Source organism: Centroberyx affinis, unplaced genomic scaffold (assembly GCF_046629955.1).
Source record: "Centroberyx affinis isolate AG114_WGS23_722 - 3 ecotype Tasmania unplaced genomic scaffold, CSIRO-AGI_Caff_v1 ptg000687l_1, whole genome shotgun sequence".
Taxonomy (NCBI): domain Eukaryota; kingdom Metazoa; phylum Chordata; class Actinopteri; order Beryciformes; family Berycidae; genus Centroberyx; species Centroberyx affinis.
Window position 1 is genome coordinate 292,226 of NW_027279308.1, and position 19,178 is coordinate 311,403.

The 19,178-nt window shown below is 42.2% G+C and overlaps 1 protein-coding gene across 1 annotated transcript; it reads left to right on the plus strand.

Moving 5' to 3' along the window:
* Positions 1–1,072: 1,072 nt before the first annotated feature.
* tmem63a (transmembrane protein 63A) lies at positions 1,073–15,173 on the plus strand. Its single transcript, XM_071519321.1, has 23 exons — positions 1,073–1,179; positions 2,942–3,183; positions 3,803–3,882; positions 4,051–4,129; positions 4,686–4,723; positions 4,869–5,011; positions 5,395–5,446; positions 5,625–5,733; positions 6,101–6,171; positions 6,266–6,346; positions 6,499–6,619; positions 7,076–7,209; positions 7,430–7,594; positions 8,714–8,867; positions 8,950–9,056; positions 9,151–9,237; positions 9,696–9,761; positions 9,997–10,159; positions 10,573–10,678; positions 10,962–11,129; positions 11,670–11,785; positions 11,880–11,930; positions 12,508–15,173. Exons 2-23 carry the CDS (start codon positions 3,019–3,021, stop codon positions 12,646–12,648), a joined length of 2,397 nt encoding a protein of 798 aa, XP_071375422.1. The 5' UTR covers positions 1,073–1,179; positions 2,942–3,018; the 3' UTR covers positions 12,649–15,173.
* Positions 15,174–19,178: the final 4,005 nt, after the last annotated feature.

A 19,178-nucleotide genomic window follows, 5' to 3' on the forward strand; every position in this document is an offset into this window, starting at 1 on the left:
TGTGAGTGTGTAAGTTTAATGCTAACAACAAACAAATGTCATGTGCATGTAATTTGACCTCAGTTTTGAACAGAACCGTGTATTTGTGCACGTCTGTGTGTGTTAACTGGGTTAATTTATAAACTGTTCTGTTACAACTATCCCCAACCCTGCAGCCATTTAACAGCTAGCTAGCGTAGCGTAGTGTAACATAAGCTAAGCACATGATATTTACCTCCAAAGTTTGCTGATTATCCTATTCTAACTTTGATAATTCTGACAGTAACACAGACTGTGCTATCCAAAAAAACAAATGTGGTTTAAAAAAAACAACATAATAACCATTAACCAGTTTTATTCACTCACTTTTTCCACATGTGGGCTTTGGACTGACAGCCTTTATGCAGCTACAGCAAATATACAAAGTTAATCACAGGGTTGCTCCCAACAGCAGAAATTGAAAGTAGCGTAACTATTCCATCCCTGTCTAGTAACATCTCTTTGCAGCAACATCATAGTTCATTGTTTGGTAAGAATATAATTTATTGAACAGATACAGATTAATGTATTTCCAGGCATTTGTTTTTTCAAGACTTTCTTTCTCGTATGAAAAGGAACTAGCCCTCCAGAAATGCTACAACACATTTTTAGAAAAGTAAATATCACAGCAAAATTTTAAAATATGCAATTACTAAAAAAAAATACCACAGACAATAACCCTACCATACGGGATTTAAAAAACAAAAACAAAAAAACCCCACAAATTATGATAAGGTCACTATAAATACTAGTACACTAAGACACATAGTCCCAGAAAGATGAATATGACTTTTATATATATGACATGATTTTTTCTTTTTTTTTGTTTTCACCGTCCTCATTCCCAGTGAAGTACTTCATTTTACAGATGTCTCCCTAAAGATGGACATTCTTGCGTGTAAATACGTCAATAAAATAAACCCCCGGGTATGCGTTAGTTGCCACAAGTCTCGAAGGAGAAAATAAGAGGACACTCGGTGAGGTACTGGTACTGGCTCAATGATTGGAACGCGACCACTCCGCACGAGCCGACTGTCTGCGCATACACGGATGTGTAACATGAAGACCAATTTCAAACTTCGTTAGGTGGAGTTCCTGTTTATTTTTCGGGTATTACACAAGTAGCAACAGAAGGTTTCCGTTTTGACAGATAAACAGCAGGTAGGTTCGTCCGCATCCCACACACTTGCAAACACATGTCGATTTCTAGCCTTTGGAAAAAATGGCCTGAGCATGACAACAAGTGCTAGTTAGTTTTTTTTAGTTTCATTTAGTTTAGTTTTCATTACTTGTGTTGGCTGAGGTGAGATAGTAGGTTAGCTTAGTTTGTTTACTTTTTGACTTCGGCTTTGGAGTGGTTCGTCTAGCCTGTTTTATTCATTATAACAACTGATTACGTGTTAGCTAACTAGGCTGGGTGCGTCCACACAGTATTAACATTACAACAACAACGACGGCTTGTCTCTGCAGGCAGTCCTTACAGTAGCCAAGTGTCAAAATAGCTAACAGCTGTTAAGAAATAAACAGAGGAAAGCTTCACTGTGTAACGTTGTCGCATTGCAAACTGTATGCAGTGTCACGCAAGTGCAGAACATAGTTAACATTATCTATCTTTAGGTTGTCATTTGCACACAATTTTGTTACTCGTGTATTTTAATGTCACGGGTAACACAGAAGTCTGTGGTTCGGCAACATCATAACTGCGTCCGCGTGACTCAAAGCTGATCTATTTCAAGTAAGGTGGGGCGCGACGGCTCTGGTAATGACTTGTGACTGCTGGGATTTGACATGGAGTCTTGTACTGAAACATTTTGTCTTTGCCTTCCTCCGAGCCATGGTTCGACAGCGGACCACGAGAAAATTCCGCTAATCCTGGGTTCATTCTTATGAAAATTGGCAATAGAAACCACAGTGATGCTACAGTTTCAGAATATATACACCAGGAATGAGCAGTCATGTGCCATGGAGGGCCGAGCGTAAGCAAATTTTCATTCCCACCAAAGACTACACAAGCCGATTTGCACAGTTCCTCCTCTGGTGGAAGCTGTGGTAATCAGTGAAATCCCCTGATGTACTCTTTGGTTGGAATGAAAACGTGCCGCCTCTGGTTCTGGGATGTCAGAATTTAGAATTGAGCGCAATTCAAGGTGGGACTAATTGAGTGAAACATTAGTAACGGGATCTCCAATGACACGCCTGCTCTCACCCACCCTTCCCTCCTCTTAACATCCAAGCTAGATAGTTATAATATCATGACCTGCTTATTGGTAAATGTCTCTTCATGGGATCCACCTGTAACTGGCCCATGACCTATTTAGGGTTAAACCCCATAGTTAAGAAACCAGGGGCTACAGTGATTCAGAATACCACCTTACTCTAGTTGTGGTGGAGGATCGAGCAGGGACTTTTGAGAATTGAAACTACATTTTTTTTTTCGACTAATGAGTTTTTTTGTCTCTTTACATAAAATAAGTAAAATAGCTAAATGGTCAAGAGGTATACCATTTGACCAGTTGTCCAGTTGTGTTAACATGAAGGCGGGACTTCTCCCTTCAAATGGGAATGTGCATTGGGTTTGTAGTGTAGTGCTCATTCACTGGTTTGTCTGAGAAACTACCTGTACATACTATGGATGCCTCCACAGCGTAGAGCCAAGGTAGGTGTAGGCTACATGCAACCAGGGATGCTGAGCTGAGTATGGATTAGAGTGGTATTGTGTATGAAAAGATGAATTCATGCATTTAAAGTAAATTGGTGAAAAAAATGTCATGTTATTACTCTTGCAACATTACTCAGATGACTTAATTTGCATGAATTAGCTCTAGAGTATTCCCAAACAAAAGAGTTGTCACAGCTTAGCCTTTAGGGTGCCACATACACAGCGGTCTCAAATGCAGCGTTCTATGTTTTGTGAAATCTATAGGAGTCAAGGAGTTGATTCCAGCAACTCCCACAGTTGGAATCAGTCTCTGCAGTCTGACCCCTCGCTCTGCTCCGGTGATGTCGTCCCTGTGGTGGGACCAGGAGCCCCTGCTGGTCACCAACGGTACCTCTGGCCATGTGGACAACAGCAGCTGCTTCAGCTCCACGCAGAGCACCGTTCTCAAGGGGGTCAACTTCGGAGGGGTGCACATCGTACTGCTGCTCGACTTCATTGTCTTCCTGGTGTGTTTATGTGTGTGTGTGTGTGTGTGTGTGTGTGTAATTATACAGTATGCGTGTGTGTGTGCATGTTGTGATTCTGATCAAGTGACAGTCACAATGAAAAACTTGTGACCACTTGTCTGACTGTCTGTCTCTTTCTCAGTTCAATTCAGTGTGCTTTATTGGCATGAAAGTTAAGAATAATATTGCCAAAGCATCAAGATAGAAGTCACACTTTGTATCTGTGTGTTTGTGTGTTTGTCAGTGCTGGGTTGGCACTCCACCACACAATGACTCTCTCTCTCTCTCTCTCTCTCTCTCTCTCGCTCTCTCTCTCTCTCTCTCTCTCTCTCTCTCTCTCTCTCATGCAGAGTAGGCGAGATACATTCTCCACCAAAAGACCTTCTTTACATTTTCATCATATTGTTCTGAACTGATTAATATCTCCTCTACTATGAGCAGAGCACAAAAAGTTCTTCCAGTCATACAATATATGCAATACACTATTCTAACTGAGACATTGCATCTCTCTTACCTAGCACCGTTTAATTAATTTCAAAATATCTAATAAGCCTGTTGATTGGTCACTGTGACTCATGAGGTGAAAACTTATTGGTTCTGTGTTTCACGCCACCTACAGGTGTTGCTGATCCTCTTCTCTATCATCAGGAGGAAGGTTTGGGACTATGGGCGTCTGGCGCTGGTCTCGGCCAATGAAGGGTCAGTCCATGATCTTACACAGTTACATTTTATTGTTGGACCCTTGAATAGGGATGTACCAGGTTGAGTAAACTTAATAATTAAATAATAATTGAGGAATGTTATGGTTGATTTTAATCTGTTAGTTTGACTTTGTCTTTGATGCTCACCTTGCTCTATGTGTATCAGGTTCAATGAGTCATCACACCGTCGCTATGGACGCATGTCCTCCTGTGTGTCCAGCACTGAGGACCCTGAGTATGAACTGGTATGAAAAAGTCAATTTTTGTCATCAGTTTCATCACCCTGATGAAGGCCACAAGCAGAAACGTGTTGGTCTAACAACAAAATTGTTCTATATACTACAAGTGTTGCTGGAGTTTTGACCTCTTTAGACTTTTTTCCCTTCTCCATGCACCTTGGAAGTAGGTGAAGTTGTGCCAGAAACCCCTACTTATCAGTTTCATCACCAAAATCTGTATTCATAATATAAGCTTATAAGAGTATCAGTACTGATCAAGAGTTGTCGCGTCATATATACAGTCAGTCATCACATCATTGTGGCAAACTGGTCTCTTATCAACACTGCTATTTTAAGATGCCATATGAATGCAGAATTATTTTGAATTGCACTGTGCTGGGCTCCAAGATCATCTTTGTTTCATTGACTTGACATACTGTTGTATTAATGGTTTTAGTCCTAAAATGCTTTTGGGATACCAGACGAGGACTATCACTTATCAATAGGATCAACATATTTACTGTCATTTACTGTCTTTGTTGCTGTATGCCATAGTAATCAACATGTCTCTGTTTCTGTGTAGGGTTGCTGCTCTTGGCTGCCTTACATCCTCAGAATGGAGTGAGTGATTCTCAATTATTGTAATTTGTTTGTGTCTGTTTCCGTGTTTCTCAGTTTTTGACTTAACCAAATGTGTTTTTGATGCATGTGCACACAAGGTGTGTGTGGGTTGGTTACCTCTAACCTGTGTGTGTGTGTGTCTCAGTGATGAAAAGATAAAGGCCAAATGTGGCATCGACGCGGTCCACTACCTGTCCTTCCAGCGCCACCTGATCATCCTGCTGGCGATCATTACTGTCACCTCCGTCGCGATCATCTTGCCTGTCAACATGACTGGAGACCTGCTGGGTGAGTTTGGCATTATTTCTTATCTTTTAAGCAATAAGCCACAAGCAGTGGCTTATTGTTAAGTTAAGAGGTGTTATTTGGCCCCACACAAGTGTACAATGGTGACCAGTATCCAAAAATGTACTTCATGGTTCCCTTGCCGGAATTATCAGTTTCATAATCACTGACTCTCTAGTGTGGCTTTTTTCAAGGTGATGTTCAGAGATGGGTTATTGTAAATTTTCAGTGGCATGGGTAGGGCATGGCTCACCACCTTTGTCATCTGTATTCTCATTTTCCTCTGCCCTTCTTCCTGTGCCTCAGAACATTTTTACCATTTCATAAAAATAGAGCTTTAAACATAATCTTTAATTTGGCTTAAAAAAACTGTTTATTTCTTTCAGGCAATGATCCATACAGCTTTGGAAGGACAACTGTTGGCAATCTTCAAAAGGAGTAACTATGAGAATATATAGATAAACTATATCAATATACAGACCAAAAAATATAAAATATTCTGATATGTAGACATGTAATATGGGAAAGTTAAGCTTGTATTGCAGTGAAATATGTTTGGTTTTCTGGTTTAGACATGGCAAAAAGGCTAACTGTTGTTAACCCTTTTTGCCTCTAGTAACAAACTCCTATGGCTGCACACAGTGTTCGCAGTTCTGTACCTGATCCTGACGGTCGTTCTGCTGCGACGCCACACATCACAGATGAAAGACATGGGCAGCGAGACGGTGAGTCTCTGACTTCTTAACATTTCTGAGATTTGATTTTACGGGACCACCTCTCTGGGCATCCACACTTCTACCTGAATGTCTGTTACCTGGCTCTAATGGCTGTATTTATTTAAATAGTATCCACATTACGTGTCCACAATAGTGTCCACATTCCTGCTCCTCCCATCTCTTTACATTGCTCACACATGTGTTGGATTGTGTCCAGACTATGTAGAGCTTCACACATAATGAAAGCCTGAACAGATTACAATGTGATCAAAGTCTGACTTGAATCGCACCCAAATTAAACTAGTAGACGCTGAGTGTCACTCATCTATACACTGGTGCCTAACTCTGATCTGTCATCCTGGCTTTCTCTTTGTAGACTAGAAACTCCTTGTTTGTGTGTTCAGTCCCTAAAAACGCCACAGAGGAGGACGTAAAGACTCATTTCATGTGAGTAGACTGGATTGTTGTACGCTGGGTTCTTGAATTGAGGTCTCAATTGCCATCTGCTCCATTCCTCAATGTCAGTACTGGTTTTCTACAGAGAGGCGTACCCTTCCTGTCGAGTGTGTGCTGTGACCCTAGCCTATGACGTGGCCAAGCTCATGCACCTTGACAAGGAGAGGTAAGAAACCAGGAATGACTGTAACATCATAAGTCTCTTCAGGTCTTTGTTCAAGTAATGTTGAGGGTTTGGATGTATTTTAACCTATATAATTCTCAGTCATTAAGCTAAAGCAACTTGTGTGTTGTTGTTGTTTTTTTTTTCCACCACAGGGTGCGTGCTGGCAAAAACCTGCGCTACTATGAGCGAGTCATGGAGAGAACGGGGAAACGTGAAATGATTAACCCCCGTTTGTGCAGTCACCTCTGCTGCTGCTGTCCCAACTGTGAGAAGGTGAGGTGGATCAGACGATTTGACAGTCTAACACGTGGTATTTTGTTACTTTTAGTCTCATGTTAAGATCTCTTCAGCTCTTGAGAAAATTAAGAAGTAAGCTTAGACTGCATATAGGTTGCGTATGTCTGCAGAGCTCTAAATTGTGAGGTAGAACAAAAAGGTTGTTTCAGTGTTATTGGTTTACAGTGGTAGTGAGTGAGGAAAGTATTTTACACATAGATGATAATATCTTTGTCTACCGTTGCTATAGCAGCTTACTACTGTTTTCTGTCACTGTATATGCAACCATTATGTCCAGTGGCACAACGACAAATAAACACTTAACTGTAACTCTGCAGCACAATATGCCCCAATATTTTAATGGGTTTCATTTTGAGCTGTTTATGAATTAGTTGAACATATTTTCTGTGCATGTATGCGGATGTGTGTGCGCATTTATGTTTGTTCCTTCAGGTAGATGCCATAGAGTACTACCACAGACAAGAAGCAGACCTGTTGAAGCAAGTGAGGGAGCAGATAGAACTGGTACCACAGCGCCCCCTGGGGATGGCCTTTGTCACTCTGGAGTCCGAGGCTATGGCCAAGTAGTGAGTACACTTTAAGGTGTATATTTCTGCCTGTATTTGTATCTATATCTATGTGTGCTTCCTCCTTGAATTTTTAATGAACTAACCCCAGACCTATAATACTTTATATCTCAGCCAATCTGTCCATAGCACCCATGTTTAAAGCATCTGACATTTTTTAGGATAAACAGTTTGATTTTGCTGATGTGTATTATTGACAGTTGTCATTTGCTCCCTTCAGCATTCTGAAAGACTTCAATGCAGTGGACTGTGGGGGCAGAAACAGCAGTGATGGAAGATCAAGGTGTTGTTGTGGGAAGGAGCCCCAGCCTTCAACCAACAGCGGACCTCTGAAAGTGAGGAACTGGAGGGTCAGTTGTGCACCCCACCCCAAGAATGTGTACTGGTAAGGCTTGAAACACCAACCCTTTATTTGCGCTTCTTACAAACCATGTGCACTGTTTACCCTCTGGGGACAAGGGTACAGCGGGCGATACCGCTGGAGGTATCGCTGCGATAGCAACTCCTGCTTATCATGTTTCGAGCTAGAGAGATGCTGTTTTTTTCCTTTGAAACTAGAGGAGAAGAGCTTTCCGGCAAGCCCCACTTTGTGTAGGTGGGCCATTTACTTCTGTCCATAAAAGACTGCGCAAAGTAGTAAAACATAGGGAAGGCTTTCCTATTGACTTGAGCATTGCTTGGTCCTATGCTTGCGTGTACAGATCGACTGTTATCAGCCATCTTTATTGCTACGTACTGTATGTGTTTTGATGCCGTGATCACATAAGTCCACATGACTTCATAAGACCACATGACTTCTCTGGCCACTTGTGATCAAGCTCGGGTCACGCATAATTTTTTGTGAATCACATTTGCTACCTTGTTTTCATCGTGGAGCACGACAGAGCCCAGTGTAAAGCAATTGTGTAAAGGCATACTTCCATGTTTAAAGCTCATTCATTCATTCATCCATTCATTTTGAAAGACTTATGTTTAACTTTTTACTTTTAGATTTAGTTATTTTTTAAATTTATTTATTTATTTGTTTTTTTGTGTTTTTTTGGGGGGGGTTAACTGTTTGCACTGATTAAAAAAAAAAAAAAAAGCATGAACAATATTTTAGTTTTGTTTGAATTTGTATCATTTTACCATCTGTTGATGGCAAAATATGTAAAAGCCCACATAGCTAACATCATGACAGACTACCACCCTTGGAAAAGGGCAGTCTAGTGGTTAGAGAGAGCATCCTGTAATTGTTAGATCGCAGATTTGGTCCCGCGACAGCCAGAGTGTCACTGTGAATCACTGTGGATAAGAATAAATGTAATGTCTGCTAAATGTAAAATGTAGCAAAACTACAAAATAGATATTTAGATTTGGTTCACTGATGATGTAAAGAATATGAGCTTTGAATGGAAATCGAAGTGTGAGGGACTAGTGTGTACCCCACTGGAATGTTTTCTCTCCTTAGCACTGCCTTTCCTTGTGTAACTATCCAGTTGCTTCTGTCTTTTCTCTTTCCCAGGGACAATCTCTCGGTGCAGGGTGTTCGCTGGTTTCTGCGCTGGGTGCTGCTCAACTTGTTCCTCTTCTTCCTGCTCACCTTCCTCACCACTCCCTCCATCATTATCAGCACCATAGACAAGTTCAACGTCACCAAGCCCATCTACTACCTCAATGTAAGCCTTCACATGCAGACTCACTTGACACAATTGTGTCGTCTAAAACTATGAATGTACAGTGTTTTCTTTTTCCTTTCAGAGTGCGATCATCAGTCAGTTCTTCCCCACTCTCCTGCTGTGGAGCTTCTCTGCCCTGCTGCCTACCATAGTCTACTATTCTACACTGGGAGAGGCACACTGGACTAGGTACACACACACACACACAGACACAGTAGTAGTCTAATAATTGGTTTCTGTTAGTGGAACAACATGTCTTCATCCAGTGCCATCTGTATCTCAGGTCCAGTGAGCAGCTGAGTCTGCTGAACAAGCTGTACATCTTCCTGCTGTTCATGGTGCTGATCCTCCCCTCGTTGGGACTCACCAGGTAATCAGTACCACCGTCAGTGTAAAATAGCATTAATTTCCCCAGTTAATTGTTTAGTTGCAGTAACAGTTGTAGTAGTTTTTGTTTTTGATAATGATTGATAAAATGTTCATGTTTTTGTCATTACAGAGTAACTAATGTTATCCAGTTGTAGGTTATGGCAAAAAATAGCAGATTTTCCAGACTTGAGTGTTACACAGAACTGAACAGAACTGTTACGTAGTTGTAAGTAAACAAGAAGGCACAAAATGTGATTATTTTCCAGAAACAAGTTGGTTCAATTACTGGTGGTGTGTGTAGACAGTAAAAGGCCAAATTTGAACCTGGACCTTTACCAGTCAGGTAAAGAAGAAGAAGGGGAATCCTCCCAGGGCAAGGATCATACTTAGGCATGTAATGGGATTCAGGCAGAACTCTGCTTAATTCTGTTGTGATCTTTTTTTGTTCTTCCCCATCAGTCTTGCAGTGTTTTTCCGCTGGCTGTTTGATGAAAAGTTTCTCTTAGAAGGGAAACTGAGGTTTGAGTAAGTAATGCCCACTTTTCCTAGCTTCTAATTAAGAATGCACTGTATCATAGATTTGTCAAGGGCAGTATCTTTCTGTCTAGACACATTTTTAATTGTATTATGTGCAGAATTGCTCATTGTTTCATTATAATTTACCCCAGATTCTATTGTATTATCTTTACACCTTTTCCTTCCTATTCCTCTCTCAATGGTTTGTCAAATGTGTTTCTTTTTCTTCTCTCCCATACTCCAGGTGTGTGTTCTTACCTGACCAAGGGGCGTTTTTTGTCAACTATGTGATCGCAGCAGCACTGGTGGGTTCCGGGATGGAGTTGTTGCGGTTGCCAGGGTTACTGCTTTACACCATCCGTATGGCGCTTGCTCGCTCGGCTGCTGAGAGGAAATATGTCAAACAGGTTAGTCATGGCATTGTCCATTTACTGTGGACTAATGCTCTGGCCAGGGAAATGGTCGCCATACTGTGACTACACTGACTTATGCTATGCGGTCTCTTCTCTCTTTTCTGTCTATATTGACTATGCTAACTGAAATACAAAGTTCGAAAAAATCATCCATGGTTGTAAAAGACCCAATGGCTGCTTGAGATGGTAAAATCAAAGCTGGAATTGCTTTGCCTATAAAATGTGACCTTTCCGCCTTTTCTTGCAATTTTGGACTGCAAGGTCAAGGGAAATTTAGAGGAAAAGAAAATATTTTGTAGAATTCCCAGTATAACTTTTCCCTCACAGCCTCAACATCTGCAACTCTGATGGTAATTTTAAAAGTATTTGATAACAGTCAACAGCCTCTTGTTGTCTTCTGTTTACAGAACCAGGCCTATGAGTTTGAATATGGAGCCATGTATGGCTGGACCCTGTGTATGTTTACTGTCATTATGGCTTACAGTATCACTTGCCCACTCATTGTGCCTTTTGGTGAGTAGTTGGGAGTGCTGCACACACAGACACACACACACCCAAACACTCATCTATATTCCCTGTAGATCTCTCTCCCATTCTCTTGCTCACTTATTGACACTCTCCACATCCCACAGCCACATGTAGCACTACTTAACTTGTTCATCCCAATCATCTTCTCATTCTGTACAGACTTTGTCACAGAGGCCTTAGTGTCTGGTATCTATTTCTATGCCTTTTCCTCAATATCTCTTCCCCTCCTCCACCTGCTACATTCTGACTGTTTGTCTAACTCCACCAGGTCTCCTGTACCTCCTGCTAAAGCACCTGGTGGACAAACACAACATGTACTTTGCCTATCTGCCTGCTCGCCTGGACCGCCAGGTGCACCTGGGAGCTGTCAGTCAAGCCCTGGCTGCACCCATCATCTGCCTCATCTGGCTCTACTTCTTCTCTGTCCTCAGGACAGGTGAGAGACATGCATGTGCTAGACCTGGGGCGGTTTGTGTCAGCAAACTGACCTGTTCAGTTTGAGACACACAAAGGAACCAGTGGTGCTCAGTTTAACCATAGCTACTGATTTGAAAAACTACAGATCTGCAAAACTACAGGGAACCACTAAACGTAATTGTTCGAAGATTTATTTGTTTTATAACAGAGGAAGTGTATTTGTGCATTTTGCATGTGTGCTGTATAGATGACATTGATTCAATTTCAATTTATTGATGCTAATTTACAAAATGACAGATTATTGCCTAAACTACTGAAAACAAATGTTGCAAGTTAAGTATTCTTAATTTAAGTATTCTTAAACTTTTTGGGTTTTTTTGTATTTGGTAATGAATGCAACCAGCAGGGGAGTCAGCTGTCACAATAGAAAATTGTTTGTATGTCTAACTAATGAAGTCAGTAAAATCTCCTATGCCACCATGTTAAGTGTGTGTGTGTGTGTGTGTGTGTGTGTGTGTGTGTGTGTGTGGTTGCATGTGTGTGCGTATGGTGATCTCAGGCTTCATGAACGACAAGTCTATGTTCACCTTGGTGATCCTGTGTATCACTGTCTTCATCTGCGTCAGCTACACCTGCTTCGGACACTTTGAATACCTCAGTCCACACAACTACATGGTGAGTGTGTGCCTGTGTGCGCTTTAGTGTGTGTGTGCACATGTGTGTGTGCCTGCACACTTTCAGCCCTTATACTTTTTGTGTGCTTTTGCAGGTGAAAGAGGAGGATGAGGAGACAATAGGTGAAATGGCAGAGAACAACATGGTAAGTGTGCATGTTCTATAACAAATTTCACAGCTAATTATTATTGACCTTCCATTTGACCATAATATACTATATGAGTCTAATTTCAGACATATTCTTGACTTTGGTGGAAATTCTATTGCCCTATTCCTCATTCACTCGGTTAGTTAGGTTAGTCATTACTTTCACTTCAGCTGCCATGGAAATGGCAACTGCATTGAAACTAATTCAGGGAAGTTAAGAAATACCAGAGCGGAAGACGATTATGAAGACAAAATTATGAAGACACTTATTGGATCCTGTTGGTACCACATATTAGGTGATTATCAAATGTTTGTACGAGATGCATCATTCTCGCAGTGAATCTCGGGGCTTTCCATTTGTTCTCGCCATCCGATGCATCCTCGGGTTGGCTACTAAACTTCCGGGATCTTAGTCTGTTCAGCCTCAGCATTCTTTTATTTTGGATTCATATTTCAACTGTTGCATATTACTTCAAACGCATCATGGAGGTCAAAGGAACAAACAAAACTTACATTGAGAAAGTCAGTATTGTCAGTATTGTCAGTACTTCTCTCTCACCTCTGTATGTCCACAGGTCTACCTTCCTAGAGTGCTTAGTCCTGAGTCCCCCAGCACCCCCTCAGAGGATCCTAAACCTCAGCAGTCTTATGGCTCTACAGAGAACAGCCCAACTCACTGCGCCAGCCCAGTAGACGACAACCTCTTGGAACCCTGAATCAGTCTTATTAGAGCCCGGAGTCAAGATGCTCTTGAGTGCTGATTAGGAATCTCGCACCTTTACAATGATTTCATTGTTTGAAGTCAGGTCCTTTATATCAAAGTTTGAAGTCAACCCCACCCCACAGCTGAATCAGACACAGCCCGTCCCCTAGTGGAAAGCTCCAGATGGTACTAGAGAAGAGAGTGGAAGAGAGTCAAAGCCAAAGCCTGGAGTTGTGCCGTCCAACACAAGGAAAACATGGAAACATTAGATTTCCTTATCTTCTATTTTTGGAAAGATGTGAGGTGAAAGTATTATCCAGGACACATGCATGTAAACATGCATTGCTCTCTACAGGAAAGGAGGTAAATAAGAAGATGAATTAATATTAGGCCTATTAAGAATTTGGGTTAATGGACCAGAGAAACACATCCATGGGGAATGCCATTGAATGACAAGTCTGTCAAAGTCTTATCTGTTGGCCATTCTGTAAAGCACAAGTACAGTTACCATACTGTATTTGCCTGTAAAAGACTCCACTGCCCAGTCCACCAAAGAATGCTAAGCCAAAAAGTGGCCTTTCACACAAGGCATAAGGGTTACACCAAAAACCTTTCTCCTTCCAATGACTGTATCCAAATTACTCTAAGATGTCATGCAAGTGCTGAAGCCAATTATGCAAAGATGATCAGACCAAAACAACCAAGCCAGAGCCACTGATGCCAAAGTGGTGCAAAACAAAGCTTCCTGTATGTTTGTAATACTCGTCCAGGCGGATTTTGCCCAGTTTTGAATTATCCGCTGTGCCTTTTTTGATGCCAGTTGAATTCTCCACTGTGCCTTTTTTTGATGCCAGAGGACAATTCCTGCCGACTGAGTAACCTCTTGGCTAATGTTGATGTAGCAGTTTGCTTTTTTTGTACAGAGAGGACAATCTTGTGTTTACTAACAAGAGCTTCCTGTTTTTACTCGGTTTTTACTTTAGACAACAGCACAAACGGTTATCTCAGTGTTTGTAGGAGTTTTGTAGTCAGAACCTTTTTTTTTTTAATCTCTAGATAATAATGGTTAGAGCCATTATTTTGATTATTGCTTTAGGCAAGGCACTGCTTTAGTTTAATCGGTGTCAAGAATGATGCTGTACAAATAATGAATGAATACTTTAGGAATGATAACAGGTCAGTGCCAAGAGTCTGTTTGCACTTAATGTACTTTTAAATGTTTCTTTGCAGCATTTTAAATTGTTTTTTATTTAACAAGGAGCTAAATAATTATTTTAATATATAATATGCATTTCAAAAATCCACAGATTACCTGATGAACTCAGTATTAATGCATGGCAGCATGATTTCAGTGTTAAACATGCTGACATGCAATTGTAAAATAATACAATTGAAGTTCACCAGCTGTGAGTGTGCCTTATCAATGGGGGGCACTGTTGAGCTGTTATGTGGTAGCTTCACCTCTGAAATATTCACAAAGCAGTGAAAAGGAGAAATGCATAGTGTTGCACTGAAGATTTCTTCTAACTCATTTTGACATTTCAAACATACAATTCCAGTAACTCCACCTCCTCACCTGATCTTTCACTATTGTCTCCCTTCCTGTTCCCTTTTCCCCTCCATCCTCTTGTCCCCTGCCCTTTTCCCCTTTCTCACCACGGTACCTACCCCAGCGAAGAAAGACCTCTCTTATTAAAGTGTTTTTAGGGGGCTATAGTGATTAGCACAGTTGTTAAATATGGGTAATGAAGTGCTAAGCTAACAACATATCTAGGTTGTTAGCTGAGAGGAAAAGAGGGGGTCTTGTTATTGGATTAGGATCAGTGTACCCTAATGGAGGTTCACAGTAGTTCCTGAGATGAAGAGCGAAAATCAGGAACAGTAGCTGCAGAAGTGCTTCTTAATGGCTTAGCAACAAATGGGTACTTCCTGGCTTTAGCAACTGACACACTTTTCTCTTGTTATGCTTCGCTAATTAGTCTTGATGTATACATGTGTACACATACAGGCCTTAACACCGCTAAAAGCCTCTTAAACTAGCACAATACTATTTAAAAGCAAAAAACTCTTAAGCCTAAGGGAGATCTTATGAGTGCAACTCGGTAATCAAGGTCTCATTCATAGAATAGACACAACATTAAGAAGGTCCAGTCCAGTCAACCATGTGCTTTGTCTGTGTAACAGATTGAATCAATGATTGTCAAAACAGGGCAAAGAAATGTTGAAACCCAGCTGCACCCATTTTGGGACCATCATCACCTGTTGTACTTGCTGCTGCTAATAACTGCATATTTAGACAGCGAACATATGCAGAGCTTAAAGGTTGTCTACTAAGAGACATTGAAAAGTATCAATTTTATCATTGTGTTTGTGGAGATATGCTGTAGCCTATATTTCATAACACCTGAGTGCACAGGGGTTATCAGCTTTGCTTTGCCCCTAATGTTGGACAGAGATTAAGTATTACAAAACAATCTCTCACTTGTTCACTCATACACAAGTGTTACTTCATTGTGAGTGTGTGATCGAAAAATAAAAGATGCTGTATAAAGTCTGTTCTCACACAGTGTTAACTTATGTCCCAGCGTGCAGTAATTGAGAATATAGCCAATAATCTAGTCGGGTTTGTAATGGAAATCTAATAATCACACAAACACACACTGCATGAATCCCATGCAAAGAGACTTGGAGACAGACATGCATCAACAGGGTCACATGAGAAAGCTGTGCATGGTCGGGATGCGGGGGCACTAATAACTTGCAGACATGCTCATGTGGCTCTGAAGATGAGCTGGGAAAAGAGATGAGAGTGTGATACAAGACACCTGATATACTGTCTGTGGGTTGTGTGTATGTGGTGTGTGTTTAATGCTTACTCGCTGTTTGAGAGACTGCCTTTTGCCGGCTCAGTGGAGCAGAAGTAATGTGGAAGTAAGGGTTGCAGGAGCCTGGGAAGCGGCTCTGTCCAGGCAGAGCCAGCAGCAGCAGCCAGAACTACAGTATGCAGCATTCCAAAACCACACACCGAACCCTGACCCACAAACCCGCTGGCTCAGTTCCGACCCACATGGTTCTGGGCTTCAGCTAATGGGTGTGTGAAAGTCTGATCTGAAGTTTGATCTAATTGCACGCAAACTAGGAGTGGTTCATGGCCTCAAGTTCAAAGAGCTCACTCAGACGTGCACACGTACAGTACATAATTGTTTATGTTTAGATTTTCACTAAGGTGATCTGCTCTACTTTTGGCCCTTGTCCCTTTACTTCTCCATCCTTTGTTAAATTTCTAGCTCTCTTTTTCCACTTTGCAGATTCTGTTCTGCTGTATTCTCTCTCTTTCATTCTCAACAGAAATGCCATTAATTTGCCGTTTCTACTTTCTGCCTTCATCGCTAATCTTGTAGCACACAGTTGGTGGAAATGTAATGACAAGCAGAAACATTTTTAGTTTATACACATCACTCAATAGAAAAGGTGAAAGGGAGAAACTGAATATTAAATGGGTTCAGGAAATACAAAGAAGTAAATGAGGGGAATATTAAGGTAAAAAAAAAAGTATAAACAGCATACATTTTGAAGTTTGAGGAAAACATATTGATTATATCTATCAGCTGTATCGGTACAGTGGAGCGCAGTGCGTTGAGGTCCCAGGTCAGGTCAAATGGAAGAGGTTTAGCCTGTTTAGTATTACTAGTTAAAGCAACACGCCCTACCCTGGATCAAAACATTTATCCAACATTAATCCAAATGCTCTGCTACTGTGTGTGTGTGTAGGTGTGCAAACCACTGAACCCGGGGCCCTCGACACATTCTTGGTATTGTTTTTGTCTGTGCTTTTTTACACCACAGACACTTCTTTATTTAGTAATCTCACTCCCTCTCCCTCAGTATTCACTTAATTCTGCACTCCCAGGCCACTGAACTTACCCATGCTTAGAAAGAAGGGCTGTCTGTGTGTGTGTGTGTGTGTGTGTGTGTGCGTGCGTGTGTGCGTGCGTGTGTCTGTGTGTGTGTGTGTGTGTGTGTGTCAAATAGGAATTAAACCCATTTAGAGTTCCGGGGTTGGTGGCGGTGGCGGCGGCAGCGGCGGTGGTGGGGGGTCAGTTTTCCTTCATGTCACCACCAAGATCGATGGATGTGACCTCTGACCTCTCCAATTTGTATATAAACATGGCACCGGCCAATCACAGCATCGCGTGGGCTTGTGCCAGCCAATGAGAGCTCGCGGCAGCATCGTGCTCTGTGGCACTCCCACCTTTTGTCCCGCGGGATTAGTGCCGTGGCAACGCTGGTCGCCTGGGAGGTGAGTTTCCCAGAGCAGTGGGACCGGGACAGAAACAGACCGCTGACGGCAAGCACTCCAAGTCTTACCTCCCTCCCGGCCAACTGGGGGACAGGAGGAGGTGGAGGAGGAGGGGGGGTCACTCTCTGTTACAGCTCCCGCCTCCATCCCCAAAACATCCACATCCAGTGCCAACTCTAATGAGGTGTCATCCTGGGCGAAATGCTGAAAGTGTGTTTGTCTGGGTGAGTGGGTGGGTGGGTGGTTGGGGGGCTGTCCCTGTGTGTACACGTCCAACCGCTCTGTGGAAAAGTCACCCCACTCTCCCTCCCTTTTGTGTTGGTGGACTACATTAGCCAGAAGGGCGGAGGTCCAGGCAGCTGAAATCACCGCCACTGATGAAGCATGTGACTCCAGACCGAGGCCCTTTTGTTTGGACAATTACAGCTGACGCACAGAGCCTTGGAAATGCAGTGTGGCATGGGAATAGGCAGACCAGAATAGGAATGAATAGAGATCGGGAATTATTAAAACTTACTAGTATTCTCTGACTGCTGCTCTCGGGACAGATCTACTGCATGGATTTCTTGCATGGAAGTGAAGTTCCTAACTCAGAAACCTGCAGATACATGGATTTCACGGGGTTGTAAGGCCAGTGGCACAAAGGAAGACAGTGGAAAATCCAGATCAAAGGACCAAAGTTGCATCACCCAGCATAAGATCAGGCCCACACTAGTTGATTGCCCAATTATCTTGTTACAAATGTGTAATTTGATTTCTTGAGGTCAAATGGAGGTAACATGCAAAACAGAACTGATGCATCCAGAATCCAATTTTCTGTAATTTCCTACTCTATCAGATAGCCTGCAAATAAAGAAAGGAGGAAATTTCCATTGGTGGTGTGAATGTTTCCTATAGCTGTTCACATTTAATTTCCGAGAAGGCAGCATCCCTCTCAGTTTTGTATTCTTTCACAGTGGAAGCCCCAGTTTCAGCCAGATGTAACTGAATTCAGCGATTAAGTATTAGTATTCGGTACTGATGTAGTATTTACATCAGTTGTCTTTTTCTTCTGTTTCTCATAGCCACACTGATTCCCCTGTGAAATGTCCATCGCTGTTTTCCAACTTTCTCCCCCGCAACAACTGACTCTACTATCCTCCTCTTCTTCCACTCCCCCGTCCTCGATTATGTCTCAAATCCAGCCATATCACCTCAATCTCAACCCGAAAACACAAACACACACTGACTGTTCTCCCCGCTCCTCTCATTTTTCCGGCCTCAAATCCTATTCATTCATTGTCATGGCCCCGGGGATGAGAGGCTACCGTGAGCTGTGAGCTGCTGTCGTGAGCCGGTAAGTTATCTTGAGTTATGGCCATAGGAGAATTTCAGTTCACATGAAAACATAAAGCTTCAGTTATGCTGCATCTCCTGCAGCCACAGCCTGTCTACTGGTCTCCAGCAACAAATTTACCTCTAGAACGTCTCATCTATAATTACACATTTCAGGCAGTGGTAGCCTACATATATTAATGTCTTAGCTTTCCAGATGAACACAAAGATTCTCTCTCATGTTCTCTCTCTCTCTCACACACACACACACACACAAAAAGATTGAGTGCACACGGTAGGAAGTTGTGAGTTCCTAGGCCTGTTCACTGCTATTCCCAAGTGTCATGCTGTCATGTTAGTGAGATCTAAGCATGCATCCTGCCAGCTGTGCATAGGGCTTAGCCGATTCTCTCTTCAACTGCCAGACTCTTTGGTCCTTCCCTTCCTCTGTTCCCCTTTCTCTCTCTCTCTCTCTCTCTCTCTCTCTCTCTCTCTCTCTGTCATGGGCTTCATGAGTGAGGGAGCAGGAGTGCTTGAAGGAAGCACACAGAGCCATCAATCAGAGCTGCACAGGAGAAGCTCACAGGAGCTCAGAGACGGGATAGGAGAGGAGAGTCTCTGGCACTTAAAGAGGGGAAAGTCCGGAAAATATTCTGTAAACTACCAGCAAAAAACAAGAACTGCAAACTAGGTTTACAAATTTTTCTAATGATTATATAAACTGACAGAGATCTACTCTCTCTCAGTCTCTCTCTCTCTCTCGCGCGCGCACACACACACACACACACGCACACACACACACACACACACGGAGAGAGGGGGCAGAGAAGACACGACCGTCGACATGCAGCCACGACCAAAAGTTTTTTGGAAAAGAAAAAAATAATAATTATATTTTGATAGGGACATTTTGTGGCGGCATGATACGT